Source organism: Chaetomium fimeti (assembly GCF_033439085.1).
Source record: "Chaetomium fimeti strain CBS 168.71 chromosome Unknown B0H64scaffold_5, whole genome shotgun sequence".
Classification (NCBI taxonomy): domain Eukaryota; kingdom Fungi; phylum Ascomycota; class Sordariomycetes; order Sordariales; family Chaetomiaceae; genus Chaetomium; species Chaetomium fimeti.
In genome coordinates this window covers 333,639-351,434 of record NW_026944333.1, presented here as the reverse complement: position 1 = coordinate 351,434, position 17,796 = coordinate 333,639, and the positions used below count along the sequence as shown (strand labels likewise).

At 56.4% G+C, this 17,796-nt stretch overlaps 6 protein-coding genes across 6 annotated transcripts; 2 read left to right on the top strand and 4 right to left on the bottom strand.

Moving 5' to 3' along the window:
• Window positions 1–876: 876 nt before the first annotated feature.
• Window positions 877–5,661, bottom strand: B0H64DRAFT_175132 (uncharacterized protein). The gene is made up of 3 exons (XM_062798831.1): window positions 5,228–5,661; window positions 5,085–5,175; window positions 877–5,027 (listed from the first exon to the last, which is right to left on the bottom strand). The coding sequence occupies exons 1-3, from the start codon at window positions 5,401–5,403 to the stop codon at window positions 1,176–1,178; spliced, it is 4,119 nt and encodes a 1,372-aa protein (XP_062657423.1). The 5' UTR covers window positions 5,404–5,661; the 3' UTR covers window positions 877–1,175.
• A 229-nt stretch (window positions 5,662–5,890) lies between these two features.
• Window positions 5,891–7,599, top strand: B0H64DRAFT_175128 (uncharacterized protein). Its single transcript, XM_062798830.1, has 2 exons — window positions 5,891–6,598; window positions 6,655–7,599. The coding sequence occupies exons 1-2, from the start codon at window positions 6,094–6,096 to the stop codon at window positions 7,377–7,379; spliced, it is 1,230 nt and encodes a 409-aa protein (XP_062657422.1). The 5' UTR covers window positions 5,891–6,093; the 3' UTR covers window positions 7,380–7,599.
• Window positions 7,600–9,630, bottom strand: B0H64DRAFT_175125 (Snf7-domain-containing protein). The gene is made up of 2 exons (XM_062798829.1): window positions 9,236–9,630; window positions 7,600–9,173 (listed from the first exon to the last, which is right to left on the bottom strand). Exons 1-2 carry the CDS (start codon window positions 9,286–9,288, stop codon window positions 7,820–7,822), a joined length of 1,407 nt encoding a protein of 468 aa, XP_062657421.1. The 5' UTR covers window positions 9,289–9,630; the 3' UTR covers window positions 7,600–7,819.
• A 992-nt stretch (window positions 9,631–10,622) lies between these two features.
• B0H64DRAFT_374764 (heterokaryon incompatibility protein-domain-containing protein) lies at window positions 10,623–12,441 on the bottom strand (the record flags this gene model as incomplete). Its single annotated transcript, XM_062802368.1, has 2 exons — window positions 10,623–10,631; window positions 10,717–12,441. 2 exons carry the CDS (start codon window positions 12,439–12,441, stop codon window positions 10,623–10,625), a joined length of 1,734 nt encoding a protein of 577 aa, XP_062657420.1.
• Window positions 12,442–14,871: 2,430 nt separating this feature from the next.
• Window positions 14,872–15,883, top strand: B0H64DRAFT_433188 (uncharacterized protein; the record flags this gene model as incomplete). The annotated part of the gene is made up of 2 exons (XM_062806035.1): window positions 14,872–15,502; window positions 15,574–15,883. Coding segments are annotated over 2 exons (633 nt in total). The 3' UTR covers window positions 15,576–15,883.
• A 169-nt stretch (window positions 15,884–16,052) lies between these two features.
• On the bottom strand, window positions 16,053–17,408 carry B0H64DRAFT_462218 (uncharacterized protein; the record flags this gene model as incomplete). Its single annotated transcript, XM_062807536.1, has 1 exon — window positions 16,053–17,408. One exon carries the CDS (start codon window positions 17,406–17,408, stop codon window positions 16,053–16,055), a length of 1,356 nt encoding a protein of 451 aa, XP_062657418.1.
• Between the last annotated feature and the right edge of the window lie 388 nt (window positions 17,409–17,796).

The window sequence follows — 17,796 nt, the reverse complement described above, 5'->3', positions numbered from 1 at the left end:
TTCTGCAGGGCAGTTCCGGCACAGCATTTGCTTGCATTTGCGGCGGGACCCAGTCAACACAGGGCGACTCTCGGCCGCCAGCAGGGAGGCACAGCCAGGAACATGCAACAGGCAGAAGGCACCTGCAAGGCGAAGGGCGTCTAAATTGAGTCAAGTGAATGGGGGGCTGAACTTACCAACAAGAGTCAAACCAAGCAGAACCGGTCAACTCACCGATTTCGATGTCGAGAATCCGTCGACTGAAAGTGAAAGTTGTGGAAAAGAGAGAACGCCAAAAGCGAACAAACAATTGTGGGGTCCAGCTCAGCTGTCATGGGCAACTCGAGTGTTAATCGTCAACTAACTAGTGGCCCCACCATGACCCTTCACTGGACAGCCCGAGAATATGACGTACGGTGGGCTTAACTGCCTGGCACACTCCCTCAAACCCCGTCACCTGCTGCAACCTGCACATGCAAGTCCGCAAGTTAAAAGAGTTGATGACGGATCACGTTTCCCTCGTCTTCCTCAAGCTCTAACCCCCACGGAATTTCAACCAACTTCCAAGTCACTGGACTCATTTTTGCCGAGGCGGTGAAGGGCCAAGTGACAACCCCCGGAGGAGTCAGTCATCCTTACGAATCCCTCTTCGGGTCGCGTCGGGAGGGGCGCACAAGTGCACAACCTGGGATGCATCACCATACCGTGCATACCAAGAGATGCGCATGCACTCGAACCACCTCGGCCAACGGCAGTCCCGTCAAGCCACTCGGAACCCAGTGAGAAAGTTCGGACTCTGCCGATGGCACCCCAGAACTTTCCATCTTTCAATCTCGCTCACTCAGCACTTTCGGGCAACCATCAAGTAGAATGAATGAATCAATCCGGAACCTGTCAATTCGCAATGAACCTGCCCATCCATCCATCCATCCACCAGCTGAAAATGCTAACAGTCTCCTCCCCAATCGCAAATCCCGCAATAAACGCCCAGCATAAACCACCCAAGTCTATCGCCTCGCAATGACTGACCCCACTCCAAACCAAGCATAGTACTCCAACACACCCAAAGTCAAGTACAGAAAAGCTCAACAACCCCCTCATAACCACAGCTAAACAGAAAACACAACCAAGCTTCTCAAGAAAAAGAACATAAACCCCCACCCTCAATCAAAAATAAAAATAAAACCCTTCTTCATTCAAGACAAATCCCTCCCCAACTCATAACTCCAACCCCCCTCCCTCCGCATCTTATCCCTCGCCGCCGCATCCTTCCTAACCTCCTCCTCCGTCAGCCGGTCCGTCCCGCTCCAGTTGGCGCTGCTGGTGCGCGCCCGGAACTTGTGGAACCGGTCCTTGTTCCTGCTGAACACCTCCTCCATATTGAGCGGGCCGGGCGCGCCAAACACCTTCATCGGGTCGATCTGCTCCTGCCGGATCAGCGCCTTGTGCAGCGCCGGCGAGTTGGCCCAGTCGGCGATGGGGCCGTGCGCCTCGTCCTCGTCGCTGTCGTCGTCCGTCTGGATGTCCGGCAGCTCGATCGCCTCGCCGTTTGGTGCGCGGGGCGACGAGCGGGCGACCGACTTGGCGGATTTCGGGATGGCGCCGCCGACGGGCCGGCCGGGAGTCTTGTGGTGGTGGGAGTTGGGGTTCTGCGCGAACGGGATGGCGCTCTTGGAGACCTGCGCCATGTCGAGCGGGTGCGTCGTCTTGGAGTGGCTGTTGTGTTGCGCAGTCACGGTGGCCTTGAAGAGGTCCTTGGTCGCACTCGGCGGCGGCGCATGGGGGTAGCCGTTGCCGTACATGGACTTGGGCTGCAGATCCTGAGGGATACAGTTAGCACCCCGTTGTTGGGTGGTTTGAGGTCGAGGTGCGCTTACCTTCTTGAACCCTCCCGAGGGCCTCACTGGCGGGCCCTTGATGATCCGTGGGTTGTGACTGTCCATCATGTCGAGGTCCTCGTCAAACTCCTCGCTCATGCGCATCCGCTTCGCCTCCTTGGACTGATACGATGGCACAGGCAGCTGTTGTTGAGACCTAGAGCTCTCCTCGCCAGCATCCTGCAGCGGCCGCTTCGAGGGGCCCTTGGCTGTGCTCGACAAAACAGTGTTCACAAGCCGGCCTTCCTGATGCATTGTAGAACCTAGTCGCGAGGGGGGCCTGAGGGTGCCCTTCTCGGCCATGCTGTATTCCGGAGGACCGTTCGGCTGCGACCTAGCAGCCGGAGGAGGTGCCTTGGTTAGCTTGGCTCTCTCGATAGCAGCCCTCTTCTGAGCGGCCTCCCTCTCCTCCTCTTTCTGCCGCTCTGCTTCGGCCCTTCGCTGATGTTCCTGCCTGCGCTCCTCCTCCTGGGCAGCCCTCTTGCGCTCCAGCTTCTGTTTAGTATCGCGCTTGCGCTGAGCCTCGCGCTCCTCTTGCTCTTTCCGCTTAGCCGCCATTTCCAACGCCTTGGGACGGCCCGTGGAAGAAATGGAGCTCTTGAGACTGTGCACCGACCCTTTGCCGTGAAGCGAGGCCTGGCTCGCTTTGCCGTTGAGCGGCCTCGCAGAACCGGGCTGTTGACCCAGAGTGTCTTGGAGGTTCGCAGCGAGGACACTGTTTGAAGGGTGGAATTGATTTTGCTGGGAGCTGAGAGGGTTGACCCGGATCAAGGTAGGCCCTTGTTTGGCCTTGGCGAGCGCCTCTTTCGTCGGCTTCATAGGCCGTTTTTGAGTCCTGATGGACGAGGCTGTGGTCGGGCGGGGGATAGACGGCGGTGGTATGGTGGTGGTGGTGGCATCTGTCATCTCCGTGTCCGGCTCATCCGAAGGAGCCGCTCTGTGCCTCGCCTCCTGTTCCGAAAGCCCCTTTGTTTTCAGTGGAGTAGGCCTCGGCGCTTTTGTCGGACTTCGGGGAGCATTCTTGGGTGGCGGTCCTGGCGTCCGGAAGTCTTGTTGTTGCGGCTGGGCTTGCGCTGGTCTCGCCGGCTCCTTCTGAGAAGTCACCTGTTTCTCCATGGCCGCGATCTTCTCTTGCTCCTTGCTGAAGACCCGGGCCTTCTCCCTTTCCTTTTCCCGGGCCTTTTCAAGCTTATCCATTTGCTCGGCCATCCGCTTTGCTTCCTTGACTTCCTTCTCCTTCTCCCTCTCCCGTTCCCGCTCCTCCTTCTCTCGTTCCTTGGCCTCTGCCCTCTCCCTCTCGGCCGAGGCCCGGGTTCTCCGCGAGCTGTTGCTTCGTACTGGACTAAGGGGTGCAGAAGTGGCGGACACTTGTTGAGACAAATCGGGGTACACGACGTTATCCGCGGTCTTGAAGGACTCGACGGAGGCTTCCTGGTGGTACCCGAGCCTTGTTGTCGAAGGGGACTGTAGCAATGATGATTTGCCCTCGGCACTGATTGCCGCGCTGCTTACGATCAAGCCCTTGGAGCTCTTCAAGAGCGACGACAGCTTGTTCTTAACCTGCTTCAGCGGGCTGTTGAATGCTCTCGTGGGTGATTTCGGGGGCGATGAGGCAAAATCATCCTCCGCTACACTGGCAAGCGCCAGGTTCGAGACCGAAGTAGTCTTTTTCAGGGGACTGCCCTCCATTTCCGAGTCAAGTTGATCCATGGTGGGAAGCACTGGAACAGAAGCGGACTTGGCGTGCTTTGGTGTCCGTTCGGACATGTAAGGGCTTTTGCTTGGCGTATCCGGCTTGCCCTTCGAGAACCCGAGTTCGGGGCTTGCTTCGTTTCCTCTGCCAAACTGTTCTTCTTCCTGAACATTTGCGCTGGCGGGCGCAGGCTTGGGGTTGGTGGGTGCTGCCGCGGTCCTAGGGGAGGCAATCCAATCGTCCTCGTCGTCCCCAGGGAACGCCCCAGGAGTTGAAACCGAGTTTTTCAGTTCTGGGGATGGCTTTCTGGCCTCCGAAGCAGGCTCGACCTGGGACTGCGTTTGTGAGGTTGGCGCGCTCTGTTGCGAGGGGAACAAGTTTGCTAAGGATTTCGAAGGCCTGGGGCCCATTGACTGGCCCTTCCCGAGCATGCTGATCTGGTCTTGCAGGCGTTGCGTATACGTCTTGCTGTAAGCTGCCGCATCGTCGTTTTGGGTTGTGATGTCGTCATCAACGTCCATTTCGTCGTGGTCGCTTTCCGAACTCCCCTGCCGCATGCCGTTGCCCAGGCTCTTGTCCCCCGTCTGGCGGTTGTAGTAGCTTTGCCGATTAAAGTCAAGGTGACTTGTCCTAGATATGCGGGCTCCGCCGAGACTCTTCTTGGAAGTCAACGGTTCACGGGCCGGCAAGGAGGCGAAGTTCAGACTGCTCTTGCGCACAACAGGTCTAACCGGGCTCGACGCCTCGGATGGTGACCCGACCTCATCATCCTCATCATCTCCGTCATCAACGTGTTTGTCCACGATGTCATCGACAGCATTGGGAAATCCTTTTTGCGAGTTGGCACCTCTTCTCTGCGGCGAAGATGACTTTTGAGGTGAAGGTGGCTTCTGAGGTGAAGATAGTTTCTGCGCGGTTTGTCTGGGCGGAGATGACATCTTCTGGGGCGAGGGGGACCTCGGCGACATGACGGGCAACCGCGTCCGGCTGGCAAATGGGCTGCTTGGTTGAAGGATGGCTGATGAAGGGGTTGGGGCGACATTCCTTGCCACGCCGGCGGTCTCTTCCATCGCATGGTCGTTGTCTGCTGGTTGAAATGGTTCGCTAGCAGGGGCCGCTGACGGGCTTCCCTGTTCCGCCGGCTCGCTGGTAAGCGGGAAGACAGAGTCGGAAGTCCGGAGATCTCGCTGAGGACTGTCCGACATCTCGATGTCCTTGTCAAAGTGATCAAAGGGCATGGTATCCTGGGATTGGCTGCCATGGTAGCCCGAGTCGCCGAGAGAAATGGGAGCCTTGGGCTCCACCTGGTGTGGAGGGTGCATCACAGCTGGTTTTGCCGGGCTCTCGGGACGAGATACTGGGGACTCGGGCCTATCCTCAGCCACTCTGATCCTAGGGCTTCGGGGCGCGGAAAGATTCTGCATTGTGAAGGGGTTCGGCGCCCCGCTGGGCGTCGCGGAGAACATGTTGGAGAGCGGCTGCACGGAATTCATCAGTTTGTGACGCGTCTCGTCGATGTCGGTCTGAGGGCGTACCATTCGCAGGCTACTGGGCGGCGCTTTCCTTGCTGTGCGCGGTGTCTTCCCGCGAAGCTTCCCGGGTGTCTTAAAGAGTTCGGCGACGTTCCTATGTCCCTAGGTCAGTTACGCGCCCAGGGTTCCGAGACGGCCACACGCACATTTGGTTCTCGGAAAATATCTCGGCCATGTGCTCGTTGAGCCAGTCAATCTCATTGCGCGCTGAGAATGAGAACTCCTCGATCTCCGACTGCGCGATACTCAAAGCTGAGTCCCTCTCTTCCGCAACCCAGGCGGCCGAGCCAACCTGGAGACGCGGTCCTCCTCGCATCGCCATTGTCGCAGGAAATTGTTTGTCGCGGGCAGGTAGAAAGAAAGTAAACAATGTCGGAACGAGGGACGGCAATGGAGAAAAAGAAGGGTAAGAATTGGGGGAAGTGTGCTACTGGGTTAGTATGCCATTGGGAGAAGGGGAATTGAACTTGGTCAAAAGCTTGATACTCGGAGGAAACCGCAGGCTGCCCTGTTTGTGAAGGGAAGTCGAGTTGTGGGTTGTGACGAGCGGGCCGTTTGGATTCGGTTAGGCTTTGTTTTGATTGTCTCCCGAAACGGAATGGTCTGGGCTGGAGCTCCCGGGTGGGGTCGAAGCTGATCCCCTGCGAGCCTCAACAGCGCTTTGAACGCCAGTTCACGTGCATTCCATCGTTTTGTGAGCCCCGCACAGTGAAATTGCCATGGCCTGGGTGTCTGGGTGCCTGAGAACCCCGGAGACAGTGTTTCGATCGACTTCTCACTGTACTCTTTCTTTCTCGATGGGCGGTGTCGCGTTTGCAAGTGCAAGTCGAGTCGCGTCGTTTCCAATCCTGTCTTGCTTGGTACACTTTTTGCAGTAACTGCCCGTTTCAATTCATTCTCCCGCAATTTGAAAATATCATTTTCGTACGCCTGGAAGCGCCGCCATGCCCTGAGCAAACTTCTGCCTTTTTCTATTTCGCCCTTCTATACCCATCCCCTCCTCCTGTTCGAAATGGAGTCCTTTGACGTGCCCGACTCAACCGACTGGATTGGGACACCGCTTGCCGGCCTCATGCAAGTCGAGCAGGCATTCCGCTGCCACGTATGCAAAGATTTTTACAACTCGCCCATGATCACCTCCTGCAGCCACACATTTTGCTCGATATGCATCCGGCGGTGTCTGTCGGTCGACGGCAAATGCCCACTCTGCCGGGCACTCGACCAGGAATCCAAGCTGAGGGGGAACTGGGCCTTGCGGGAAGCCGTCGACGCCTTTGTCAAGTCTCGCGATGCGATACTGCGGTTCGCCACAACCCCGGTCACTGTTTCCACACCAAGATCCCCAAAGAGGAAAGCGGGAGAGTTGGAGGAGCCCGTGCAGGATGCGCAAAACAAGAGGCCCAGGATGACGACGAGGTCAAGCAAGGCAAAAGCGGTGGAGGCGAACGCAGCGGTCATGCGCGAGGAGGTGGATGTACTCGAGAGCGAGGACACGCCAGACTACGAGCCTGAGCCAGGTATGGTGACCGTTGTTGATCTAGGGTGAACATCCAAACTAACCTGAATTCCTCAGAGGATGGCCTCGTGGCATGCCCGATTTGCTGGACGCGGATGAAGCCTTGGCAGGTTGACAGGCACATCGATAAATCATGCTCGGGCTCCCCTCAACCACAAACCCTCCCGTCGTCATCTACCACAAACAACCGCGGAGGTAGTGGCTTTGGCTCGGCTCGAAGTCTTTTCCAGAATCCTCCAACGCCCACGAAGGCGCCTGATCGGCTCCCAGCACTGGCATATTCCATGCTCAAAGACACCGCACTGCGCAAGAAGATGGGCGAACTCGGGCTGTCGACAGCCGGATCGCGACAAATGCTAGAGAAAAGACACCAGGAATGGATAACACTATGGAACGCAAACTGTGACTCGGCGAAACCCAAACGGCGCTCCGAGCTCATGCACGACCTAGAAGTATGGGAGAGGACAATGGGCAGCCGGGCGCCGACCATGTCGAGGGCGGCAAACATGGGAGCGCAGATCAAGGACAAGGATTTTGACGGGGCTGCGTGGGCGACGAAGCATGATACTTCTTTCAAGGACTTGATCGCGAAAGCCCGGGGATCAAAAAATAAAGCCGTCCAAAAGGAGGACGAGGCAGGCAAAACTGGAGAACTCGAACCAACGCCGGATGACGGGAGGGGGATAAATGGCACGGTGATAGTGCCAGACTTATCGAAAGGGGTTGTGGTGGATCTCACAGGCCGCCATCAAGCCAACCCGAGCCGCCAGATTCGCCGTTAAAGGGGCTGAGAAGCCCTTCGGCAAGTAGCGGTGTTGGCTTGTCAAGAGTTCAGGGGTCGGTTCTTGGGAAGGAGGTGTTATATCCCTTAACCGACCGCGCACCCACGTGTAGCCCGTCTCGGGGGCCTGAAGGGGCGCCTTCATGAGCAGATGGGCTTCGAATCAAGGATTGAAATGTTTGACATCATTGCTCGTTAACCCTCTTTGCCCGGCCATTGCCCTATCCGAACCGTGAAAATGCGTTATCCAGATGCTGTCCCAAACTCCGTGGCCGTAGTAGAAACATGTGTGAAATACCGCTCCTGTCCTTTCTTTCCTGGGAGCGGCGTCAACGGGACTGGCTGCTCAGCCATGTTGCTCATCCATGCACTACTCAAGAAAATTAGAATTAGCCTCTATATCATTTGCCCGCGACCAAACACACAGGGAGGGGGTCTCCATCACGAATCCAGAACCTCCTTCAGGGACATCCTACTCATCAAGTCCTCCGCCGCCTGCATATCCTTCTCTGCCGCCTTCTCTGCCGCCGTGGGTTCCCCCTCGGGCACCTTCCCAACAGCCTCCAACCGCTGCCGCATCTCCTCCGCCTCTTGCCTCTCCCTCTCCTCCCGCGCAACCCTCTCCACCTCGTCCGCCTTCCTCCTCTCCTCGCCCTCCAACTCCGCCAGCTCGTCATCAATCTCCTCCTCATCCACCACCACCGTGCCCGCCGACTCCGCCAGGATACTCCCCACCTCGTCCGCCGCCGCCATCTGCTCGCGCAGCCGGCCCACGACCTCCTCCACCCTCTCCGTCCCACCGACCTGCGCGTGCAGGCCCTCCAGCGCGGCGCCGGAGGCCTCCATCACCTGCACGAGCTGCACGTTGTCGGCGGCCTGCTCGATGCGCGCGGCGACCTCCTCCAGCTGGCCCGCCGTGGCGAGGCGGCGCTCGAGGGTCGACTCGGCGAGTTTCTTGGAGCGCAGCGCGGCGAGGGCGGCCACGCGGTTGGACTTGCCGATGGCCTGTTTGGCTTGCGCGGTGAGGAGGTCGATGCGCGCGCTGAGCAGGGCGGTTTGGTGCGTCAGGGAGGTGAGCAGTTCTTTGAGCTGCGCGATGGAAGTGTCTTCCGGGGTGATCTCGGCGGGTTCTTGGTGGGCGGCGCCGGGCGGGCGGATCTTGACGGTGGTGCCGTCGTAGAGGATGGCGGATTTGTCGCGGGAGAGGAAGAGGAGGAGGACGTCCATGTCTGTTTCGGAGAGGTGCTTGCCGTCGAGGAGCTGGTTGTTGAAGGTTTGGTAGAAGTGGGCTTTGGAGAAGGTGCGCTCGAAGCGGGTTTGCGTGGCGGCGACGGGGCCGTTTTGGGCGCTGAATGTCTTGCCTGCTTCTTCCACGTTGGAGACCACCACGAACTGCCCTGGCGGGAGGGAGTCGTTCTTCAACATGTCGGCTACGCCGAGCTGCTTCATCGTCCAGGAGGCGAGGTTCCACATGGACCACGGCCGGCGGTATATGCTCTCCTTGGCGTCGAGGAACTCGCGCAGTGGGATGAGGTCCTTGGCTGCGATTGCTTCGCGGACTACGGCGCCGAGCGCAAGCGGCCTGCCGTACTGCTTTGACTCGAGCGCGCGGAGAAGCTGCTCATCCGATTGAAGGACGAACAGGCTGGGTGCGGCGGCGCGACCGGCGGGTGCCAGGCCGGAACCCACGATGTGGCCGAGAGCGCTCCGCCATGCCGAGACATTTGCTTGGTAGCCATCTGGGTTGAGTGTTCGCTGGGTCTGGAAGTCGGAGTAGAGGGCAGGAAGCCGCGCTCTAAGGCGAGAAGGGTACGTGAGTTAGGTTGAGTTCCACTACGAGGAAAAAGCAAAGCATACTTTCTAAAGGCAGGCTCGTTTTCGACGAGGTAGTCTACCAGTGACTGGCTCATGATTCCGACGATGTATACGTGACTGAAGGGTACAACAGCAGACTGGCGGCGATTCTCGTATTTGCCGTCGTCGTTTCGACAACAGACTCGGAGAAAGATGACGTCTTGCCTGAATTGGATGGATGGATTGGATGGCCGGGCAACCGAAGAGGAAATGTTTGGAATCGACCAAAACGCCCGAATGAATCGGGCGCGTCGACAGGCAGAAGTGACACGATCCCAGCGACGCCAACGCGTCTCAGCGACAAAGAGTCAAAGAATACCAACCAGTCGTTCAAACAAATGACGTCCAGGCAGCGTAGGCACAGGCACACCACTGCTGGTGTGAACAGGGGCTCGGTTCTTATCTTATCAGCAGTGGGTGCCATACCCGGCCCGATTTCCGGCAGGCAAGCGAAGAGTTATGCAGACGACGTCCGTTCCTGCCCAGTTACCTGTGCTAACCAGTCTACAATAAATCTTTGATGCAGGTTCCTTATATTCTCCCCAAGTTAACTTATCTACCTACTATCGGCTGCCAGTATCGGCGAATATCCATAATTTGAAATGGATATTTTCCTCGCAACACCTACGGTGACCTACTCCGCTTGGGGGCGACAACCACGATCGGAGTTCGACTCTCACCCGATCCAAGCCGAACCTCGAGATTTCATGGGGGCCAGAGACTGTTGCAGGATCAATAAATTATAAATCGTGCTTAGTGACCATGGACACCCCTCCCGCCTACATCTCCAGTATGTCAAGTGGAAAGGTTGGAAAATTTCTAACCTCCATTGTTAGGTAGGTAGTCTTCAAAAACATGCGTCATGTGGCGCGGGTTTGAGACGAGAGCCATGTAAGGCTTAGTTACGAATTAAGGCCTAATTCAATATTTCCGGGCTGGTTAGCCCACGCGAACGCACACAAGAACTGCAACTTCCATCGTCGGCCCCAGTGCTGTAGCATGGATGTACTTACATACAAAAAAAGCCACCTCATAATTGTCTTCCTGAAAGATCTGTAGAGTATTGCTGCCATTCCATGTGACATCTACCTTAAAGTTATCCGCCTTGTTTCGTGTGGGATATCCTGTATAACAGTGTCAAACTGCGTCCGCTCGTCGTCTCGGATCGCAATTGTGCCAACACGGTAAGCTATCCCTTCCCTCCATTCGAGGATGAGGAAGCTCCGATTCCGAAGGCTGGTCTTTATATCATCCAGCCCAGTAAAGAGGAGCGCACAATCCCACACCTTTTGAACGTGACCTTTCCTATACTCGCCCCAAGGCAATTTATCATCAAACAGCGGAACTACCCAACAGGACTGCATGAAGCCATCAGGTCCAAGCTCCTCTCTCACGACGCCTGTCCCATGTAGTGCAGATGGGTGGCAACGGCATAAAAAAGCGTCGCTCCCCAAAACGGAATGCGCTTGGAAACGTAGTTGGACGATGAGGGTCTCAAGGTGAAGTTCGGGGGAGAGCTCCGCTAAGATGCGTTCGGCGGGAGCATCATCCGCAATGTTTCGAATAATGTCCTCGACGTCGATTTTCGCCATTGGCAGGTGGACGTCGCCCTTTAGGGAGTGAAATGCCACCCCATCCGAGGAGCTCGCCCACGACCAGCTCGGAAACCCAGGCGGCTTCCTTTGGCGAGTCCACACCGGACGACTCCAAAATAAAGCACGGAGGAATCCCAGCTGGTGCTGCGCAGAGTGCAAGGGCTGGGATACATCGGCCGGCTGGTCGACGGCAAAGGGAATGCCATAGTAGCTGTAGAACGGCCACCGTGAAAGAATGCCACGAAACGCATTCAGAGCATCGCTCTGAAACGTCAAGCTTCTCCCGGAAAACACAGTAATATGGTCCAGTAGTTGGTGGAAGAGAGTCAGCTCGCCAGGCGGTTTTCGAGGGACTTTCCGGTTCGCTTGGCCGTGGAACAAGTCACTGTTTAGCAGGGTGATGGGTCGTTCGCCCTGCCCAGCGTGCATGTCGTCCACCGCAGCCAAGACTGTTTCAGAGCACGTCATGGCTGAGCAAACGAAATGGGCCTGGAGCTCTGTGAAGATGATCAATCGTCGAGACAAGACGGCCTCCTGGTAGGTCCATCCTCGCTTGATCCAGTCACCCCATGCTAGGTCACGTCCCAGGGGACGGGGTGCCCCAACAACGGTCATTGCCGGTGTTTGGACAACAGTCTGCGCGGTCCGCGGTCGGCTTGACACGCCGGGAAGTCCAAAGTTGGCGTCTGGCCCAGCGCCCGCCACGATGGTTGCGTATGCGCCTTCATAAACTCGGTCCATATGGCGAATCTGGTGGCGTTTCATGTCCTCGTCAGTCTGGTCGATGCAGTATTTGTCCACCCAGAGGTAGCGCTTTCCGAGCCTCCGGACCACGATAATGGCATCTCGCACGACCTGGGATAGGTCTTCATCGTCGGGTAACATTTTCCCCGGTCGTAGTGCCGCCAACCCCTTGGAGTGGCCCCAGACATAGCTGAGGGCAAGGTACTCGTCGTCGGCGCCTACCAGCATAACCGCTCTGGTATAGCAGTCGATGCAGGAGATCTCAGTCGGCCCGCCACGCGGCAGACGGCAACACGTCCCGGTGTGTCTGGTATCGCATCGCTGGAGCCAGTCCTGGATCCGGCCATAGTCCACCTCCGTCTGGTTGATAGCCGTGCATTCTACCGTACCCGGCGGAACCCCGAATGTTGTAGAAGAGCCATTAGGGAAGATTACGTCGCATGGGAGCCTGGCCACCCTCTCGCGCGTGATCCGATTCCTGCTTTTCGAAGCGTCTTCCCGAGAGCTGGTCCACAAGATGGTGATTCCAAACGCAGATCGTCTGCTTCGAGCGCCTCCAAAAAGGTTCTCATCAAACCCAAAGGCAGGGCAGAGGATGACCCAAAGCCGACCAATAGTACGGCGACACATCGGATCCGAGCGCCCTTTGTCGTGGAACAGGCGGCACATTGGGCAGGGGCTGCACGGGTCGACTTCCCCAAGATCCAAGACAATCTTCCAGCTTGACGGGCGCATGTCTTGGGCCGCAAAGATCTCCCGGAAGTCGATTTGCGCACAGCGGTCGCACAACCCATTATTTTGAGTTGATTGGCTTTGTGCGAAGGTCCCCGGCGGACCAAGAGCTGCAGGGGGAATGTGCGTTAAATCCATTGTCAACGGTGCCGAGCGTCGTGTTCTTTTGGTGTTTATGTTTGTGTTTGAGGAGTCGGATGAGAAAAGGTGGCCTGCAGGACAGGAGAATGCTGGATGTTGAGGTGTGGAAAGGAAACCAGGGCAGACACGCAAGACTCTCGGGAAAACTGCCCGAGCAATTGCTCAGCCACAAAGTCTGCCTAACTGACCTCAACTTCAAGACTTACGAGTGAGCCAGAGTGACTCGCCAGATGCTGCGTATGGGCAATGGCGGCTGATGAATAATGCGCAGGGCTCTTTGCACACCTTGGATATCAACATAGGATTGTCGTGGTGATACTTGCATAGGTAACGATCATGATGCAGGTGGTCCTCCGAGATTGAAGAGAGTCTTGGCGGCCAGGCACACCACAGCAGAGGTTCTCAAGTTGGGACACTGAGAATGCCTGCCCGGGCGTCTCCGACGACGTCAGCACTTCATTCGACAACCGCGGCGAGCCCGTGGACTGTAACAACGCGTCTGCCAACCCCCGCCCAGCAGCAACAAGCACAAACGGCAAAGCGATGGCAGAGGCAGCTGCCCCTGCAACCCAACTCGGACGAATCCATCGACTAATACAAGTCGGGCCCAACGCCATCACCGACCTGCGGCGCGGACGAAAACCGTTGGCGGCGGCTCACTCTCCACAGGCTTCGACTGCAGCCCGGAACCAGCCGGCATCCCGCCAGACATGAACCCCAGGACCCGAGCGCCGGCAACCCCTCGCCCGTGTCACGGTGCGACGACAAATGCAAACTGGACCGTGGCAACCGGTACCTGCCGTGCTCCGAGACGGGCTGCGACGCGCAGAGCCCCGCCTACTGCCACGACGCCAGCTACCCGAGGTGGGAGTGTGACTACACCTTAGGGTCGAAGTTGGTGGTGGGAGCGGGAATATGTGAGCAATGCCTAATTGGTACGTTAATCGTCCCATCCAGTCGAGCCAGCCCTACCCGCCACTCTCCGGCGCAGGTAAGCACGTGGTATAATGAAGAGTAGCAAGGGGTGGAAGCGATGGGGTTTGACGAGAAAGCTTGTTGGGGCATAGTACGTTGACCTGTCCTACCTCAGATTGATGAGCGTGTCCCACGAAAGGCACAGATTAGCTACTTTGCGCGGTTTTACCTTAGTGACCTCATGTTGACCCTGTCGCCTGCTGTTCATACAATCTTACTCTTCGAACTACTTTTCAAAGCTATCAATTACCACCGAGTTATCATATCCTGATGTTCGAGGTGAGGATAGCACGCTGCCAAGTGGTTCGTGGGATTCTCCGGTTCCCTGGTACTGGGAATGAGCTAACTTGAAGTGTGAGACGTCGGACTCTGTACCAACGAAGCATGTGGGCCGGAACCGAGCAACTGGGTCGGGACCAAAAGCCTTGTCGGGGCTCAGATGACGATGCGGTTCATGCCGGAATCAGCTTGGGCAGCTGCGCTGCTACAGCCTACACGTAAACGGGTCTTATGGTTACACAGAGGAACCGCGCTTATGACTGTCACAAGATGGGCTGCTTGAGACGTAATTGGTTATTAGACGACCCAAATCTGGACCGAACCTGTCTTGTTTGTCGAGAAGAGCATAGTTTTGTGAAACCACTCGGACCGAAATGGGACGTAACGTCTCCTTTTCCAAACCACGTTACTCATTGCACCACCTGTGGTGCGTGAGAAAGCGTGGGGGCAGTCTTCTTCTTTGGAAGAAGCGGTACTGGGCGAGAAGGCGGTAACGACGGGGCGCGAATCTTGCATCCAAGCTTGTCTAGGTAAGCAAGTCCACGTCACCGTATTCTACCTAGTAGGCTAATTGTTGGGCTCTAACGTCAAGTATGGCAAGACATTTGAAAAAGGATGATGGTTGTTCCCCCCATCAGCGGTATGTTAGTATGTATTTGACAATATGATCCCTTTTATAACTACCACTCCAGGGAGTATCCTAGGCAATGCTCAAGTCACCCCCCTCTGACAATAGTGACACCCGGCATCGCCGAACCCATGCATCCGCTGACCCTCACCGAAGGGATGGCTTACCCTAGCCACCCCGATGTTGGATGCAGTTAGGTCTAGATGCAGTCGAGATACTCCTCGGAGTTCCAGGTGTCGCGACTCGCGAGCGCTTCACCTCCCAGGCCCGCTGCAAGCCGCTGCCAGCCCCGAGAAAAGTGCGAGGTGAGTCACTGAGAACATGCGAGGGTCTGCCAGAAAGAGGTATTCGCAGAAACGCGATGAGGCGTGATCGCATGGTGGAAGCTGTTCACATAGGTATAAATATGAGAGTGAAACCCCCAAGCTTGATCTATCTTTCTCCCTCACTCTCAGCACTCATATCTCCACACACCGTCCAGCACTTCATCACACCCATCTCTCAACTTTGCGTCTTTGACCACATTGTCAAATCCAATATTCACAATGCAGTACCTTAGCGTTGCCGCTCTTCTCCTTCCGGCCACAGTGCTGGCCAACCCCATGGTCGTTGCCCGCCAACCCCAAGCCAAAGCCAAATTCATCGGCTGGAGACTTCAAACCGGAACCGAGGTCGACTGCGGTAACGATGTTTCGGTTGCCTTTACCGAACTCGACCAACTCGCCACCGTGTCGTTGCCCAACTACAACGTCACCCTCCCGGAGCGAAACGGCAGCCGTGACAAGGGCTGCTCCGTCATCCTGACGGTCCGCTTCCCCGTCAACGTCTGCACCAGGGGCACCGCGACCGGCGCCGTCAGCGGGCAGGTCGACCTGTCGATCGTCGGCAGCCAGGCCAAGTTCCACGGCCGCGAATACGTCGTGTCCCCCAGCGGCGACGGCGTCTCGCAGGTCAGCCCCGACAGGGAGTGGACCCGGACGGCCGCTAGCGGCCCGATCAGCGAGCGATACACCATCAACGACAGCGTGACGTACAGGTACACCCCGCCCAACGTGGAAAACCAGGATGTCGACTTCACCCTCCAGGGCCGGCTGCAGCTGCAGCCCGGCACCGGCACGGCTGGCTTCCTGAGCAACGACCGCTTTGTCTTTGACCTCCGCAACCAGGATGCCTGCTGTAAGTTGAATACACTTTAGGTTGAGAGGCATGGTTTTGAGGTGATTAATGCTGATCATGATGATACTTAGAAATGCGCAATTCTCCCAAGCCACACCCGATCAGATAGTCATTAAGTTTGGGACTACGTTGTCGATGAAGGTCGTGGTAGGCAGGGAGCCAGCAAGTTATGTAGGTAATGACTCGGTGAGTATCTGATGGGTTGAAGCTGAGCCCAAAAGTACTTACGAGGGAGTCAATGAGGCAGATGGTTTCAAATGTTTCCTTTGTTCGAATTCCCTTTCTAAGATCGTTTCATAGTACTCTCACGAGTCATTCATACATTCATTAGCACTAGTTTCTCCCCATCAGATTAGTAGCGCGAAATACTATAGTATAAGAGCCAATATCGTCCCAATGAACCAGCGGCTGGTTGCTTTTTTGAATTCATGTTACAGGTCGGTATCTAACTGTTGCTATTGCAGAACAGGAGACGTCGGGGACTTTGAGGTCGTGGTCCTCACGCGGCAAAAGGGTAGCTTCGGGAAAGGACGGCGGCGACTCTTTGTTGTCAAAGACTGGGTTCTTCCTGTCCCCATATACCCAAGAACCTCTTGACAACCGAGATATTCCGCTCCCAGGAGGCCATTCTCTCCTCTGGTGACGCGTCCAACTCCATGTACACCGCCTCCGCCACCATGTATAACCCGAACTCATACCACTCCAGGAATGCTTGTCCCTCTGGGGAGGTCATGAGTTCTTTCCAAGCCGGTATCTCGTTCCAAAACGCCTCCCTGAGCGGCTGACTCGCTATGAGAACCGGCTCTTTCTCACCCTCTAAACCTTCCTGGAGCATTCGCTCGATCAGCGGCGGAACGGCGCAGAGGAATGGAAGGCACAAGGTGGACTCCCAGTCGATGACGGCGGCCAACTCAAACGGGGGGCTCTCGGATAGCAACACGTTGTGTAGGACAAGATCGGCGTGCATCAGAACCACCGGGATCTTATCCAATCCTTCGGGAAGCCGCGAGTCTAGTTTGTTATGAACAAAGGCCCGAATGGAAGGGAGGAACATGGCCTGGTACTCGTCGATTCCGTCCTGATCTTCCAGTTTCTCGAGACGGTGTAGGACCCAAGCCTTCAAAAAGCCAGAAACGGAATTGAATGGACCACCGATCCCAACCCGTTCCTCGGGCCCGACCGTGATGTTCAATAAGCCGTTTGGCTGGCCAGGTGGCGAAGCAATGGCCTCTCCGATGTCATTGTTTTCTTTCAAGACTGGCAACTCCCACAGGGCGGCAAAGGCGCAGGCCATTTGGCGGACTATGGGAACTCTGTCCTCAATGGATAGGTTCTTGAAGACGCCCTCTGCCATCGTACTGGGTATGAACTCGGTGATCTGGAGCTGCAGCCCGTTGCTGCGATTGGTCGAAATGGTGGGAAATGTCCTGGGAACGGGAAGCCCCGGTGGCGCCTTGGTACGAATGTAATCTTGTAGCGCGTTCATCGAGACAACGCTGCCGTGAAATCGAAGCTGGACGATGAGCTGGGGCTTGTCGGGTTCCTCGACAGTGACCTTGTAAGTGGTGCCGCTGGACTCGTTGCTGATGCGCTGGTAGGTCTTGAGTGTGCCCAGTTTGTTGTCAAGCAAGATTTGCTCCATTTCGTCCGTCTCGATCAACACCGGCTTTACGCTGAGAACCGTGACATCGCCGGTTGTCATGTGTAGGTGAATGAGATGTCTGTTTATCGCGTGATCCTCTGGTGTCGGCAAGGGGACGAGGGCCGCGACATAGACGGCTGTGTCGTCATCTTCGGTAACGAAGTCGACGATTATGCCCTTTCCCTTTGCCGGGCCTATGAGGTCCCGCTGGATAAGAGGTACGACAATGTCATGGACGCTGCCCATGTGGCGATTTAGTGCCATGGTTAGAAAGAGTACTCTGGTTGTGCTTTTGTGAGACGTTTGCGAAGGTTTGAAGAATAATAGAGGGTCGAAGGGTCAATCTGGCAACCTATTTAAGGTGTAGAGGGAGGCGAGGTCGCTGGAGTGTAATTAAGGAACAAGGCAAACAGCTTAGGTAGGTAAGGTAGACACTCACGTTAGCCCCGCCTTATAAAGTACTAACAAACGATTTGGCTGGCCAGGTGAATTGGGCCACACAGCCTGGGTTGTGACAGGAGTGGCTGCAGAAATGGTGGTATATAACCCATGTTCTGGTTGCTACCTAGTCTTCAACCACTCGGAAACCACCTCGGTAGTGCAGTGGTAAGAGTGTGAACCTAGTTAATTCCCCTCCCGTTGAACGCAAACC

What these genes read in the sequence shown, in the direction of transcription:
- B0H64DRAFT_175128 (XM_062798830.1), top strand. Translation starts at nt 6,094, where the DNA reads ATGGAGTCCTTTGACGTGCCCGACTCAACCGACTGGATTGGGACACCG. An exon ending in AGACTACGAGCCTGAGCCAG is followed by an intron (nt 6,599 to 6,654) that starts GTATGGTGACCG and finishes TGAATTCCTCAG; the next exon opens with AGGATGGCCTCGTGGCATGC.
- B0H64DRAFT_175132 (XM_062798831.1), bottom strand. Translation starts at nt 5,403, where the DNA reads ATGGCGATGCGAGGAGGACCGCGTCTCCAGGTTGGCTCGGCCGCCTGG. An exon ending in ATATTTTCCGAGAACCAAAT is followed by an intron (nt 5,176 to 5,227) that starts GTGCGTGTGGCC and finishes CTAGGGACATAG; the next exon opens with GAACGTCGCCGAACTCTTTA. An exon ending in CGCCCAGTAGCCTGCGAATG is followed by an intron (nt 5,028 to 5,084) that starts GTACGCCCTCAG and finishes AATTCCGTGCAG; the next exon opens with CCGCTCTCCAACATGTTCTC.
- B0H64DRAFT_175125 (XM_062798829.1), bottom strand. Translation starts at nt 9,288, where the DNA reads ATGAGCCAGTCACTGGTAGACTACCTCGTCGAAAACGAGCCTGCCTTT. An exon ending in AACGAGCCTGCCTTTAGAAA is followed by an intron (nt 9,174 to 9,235) that starts GTATGCTTTGCT and finishes TTCTCGCCTTAG; the next exon opens with AGCGCGGCTTCCTGCCCTCT.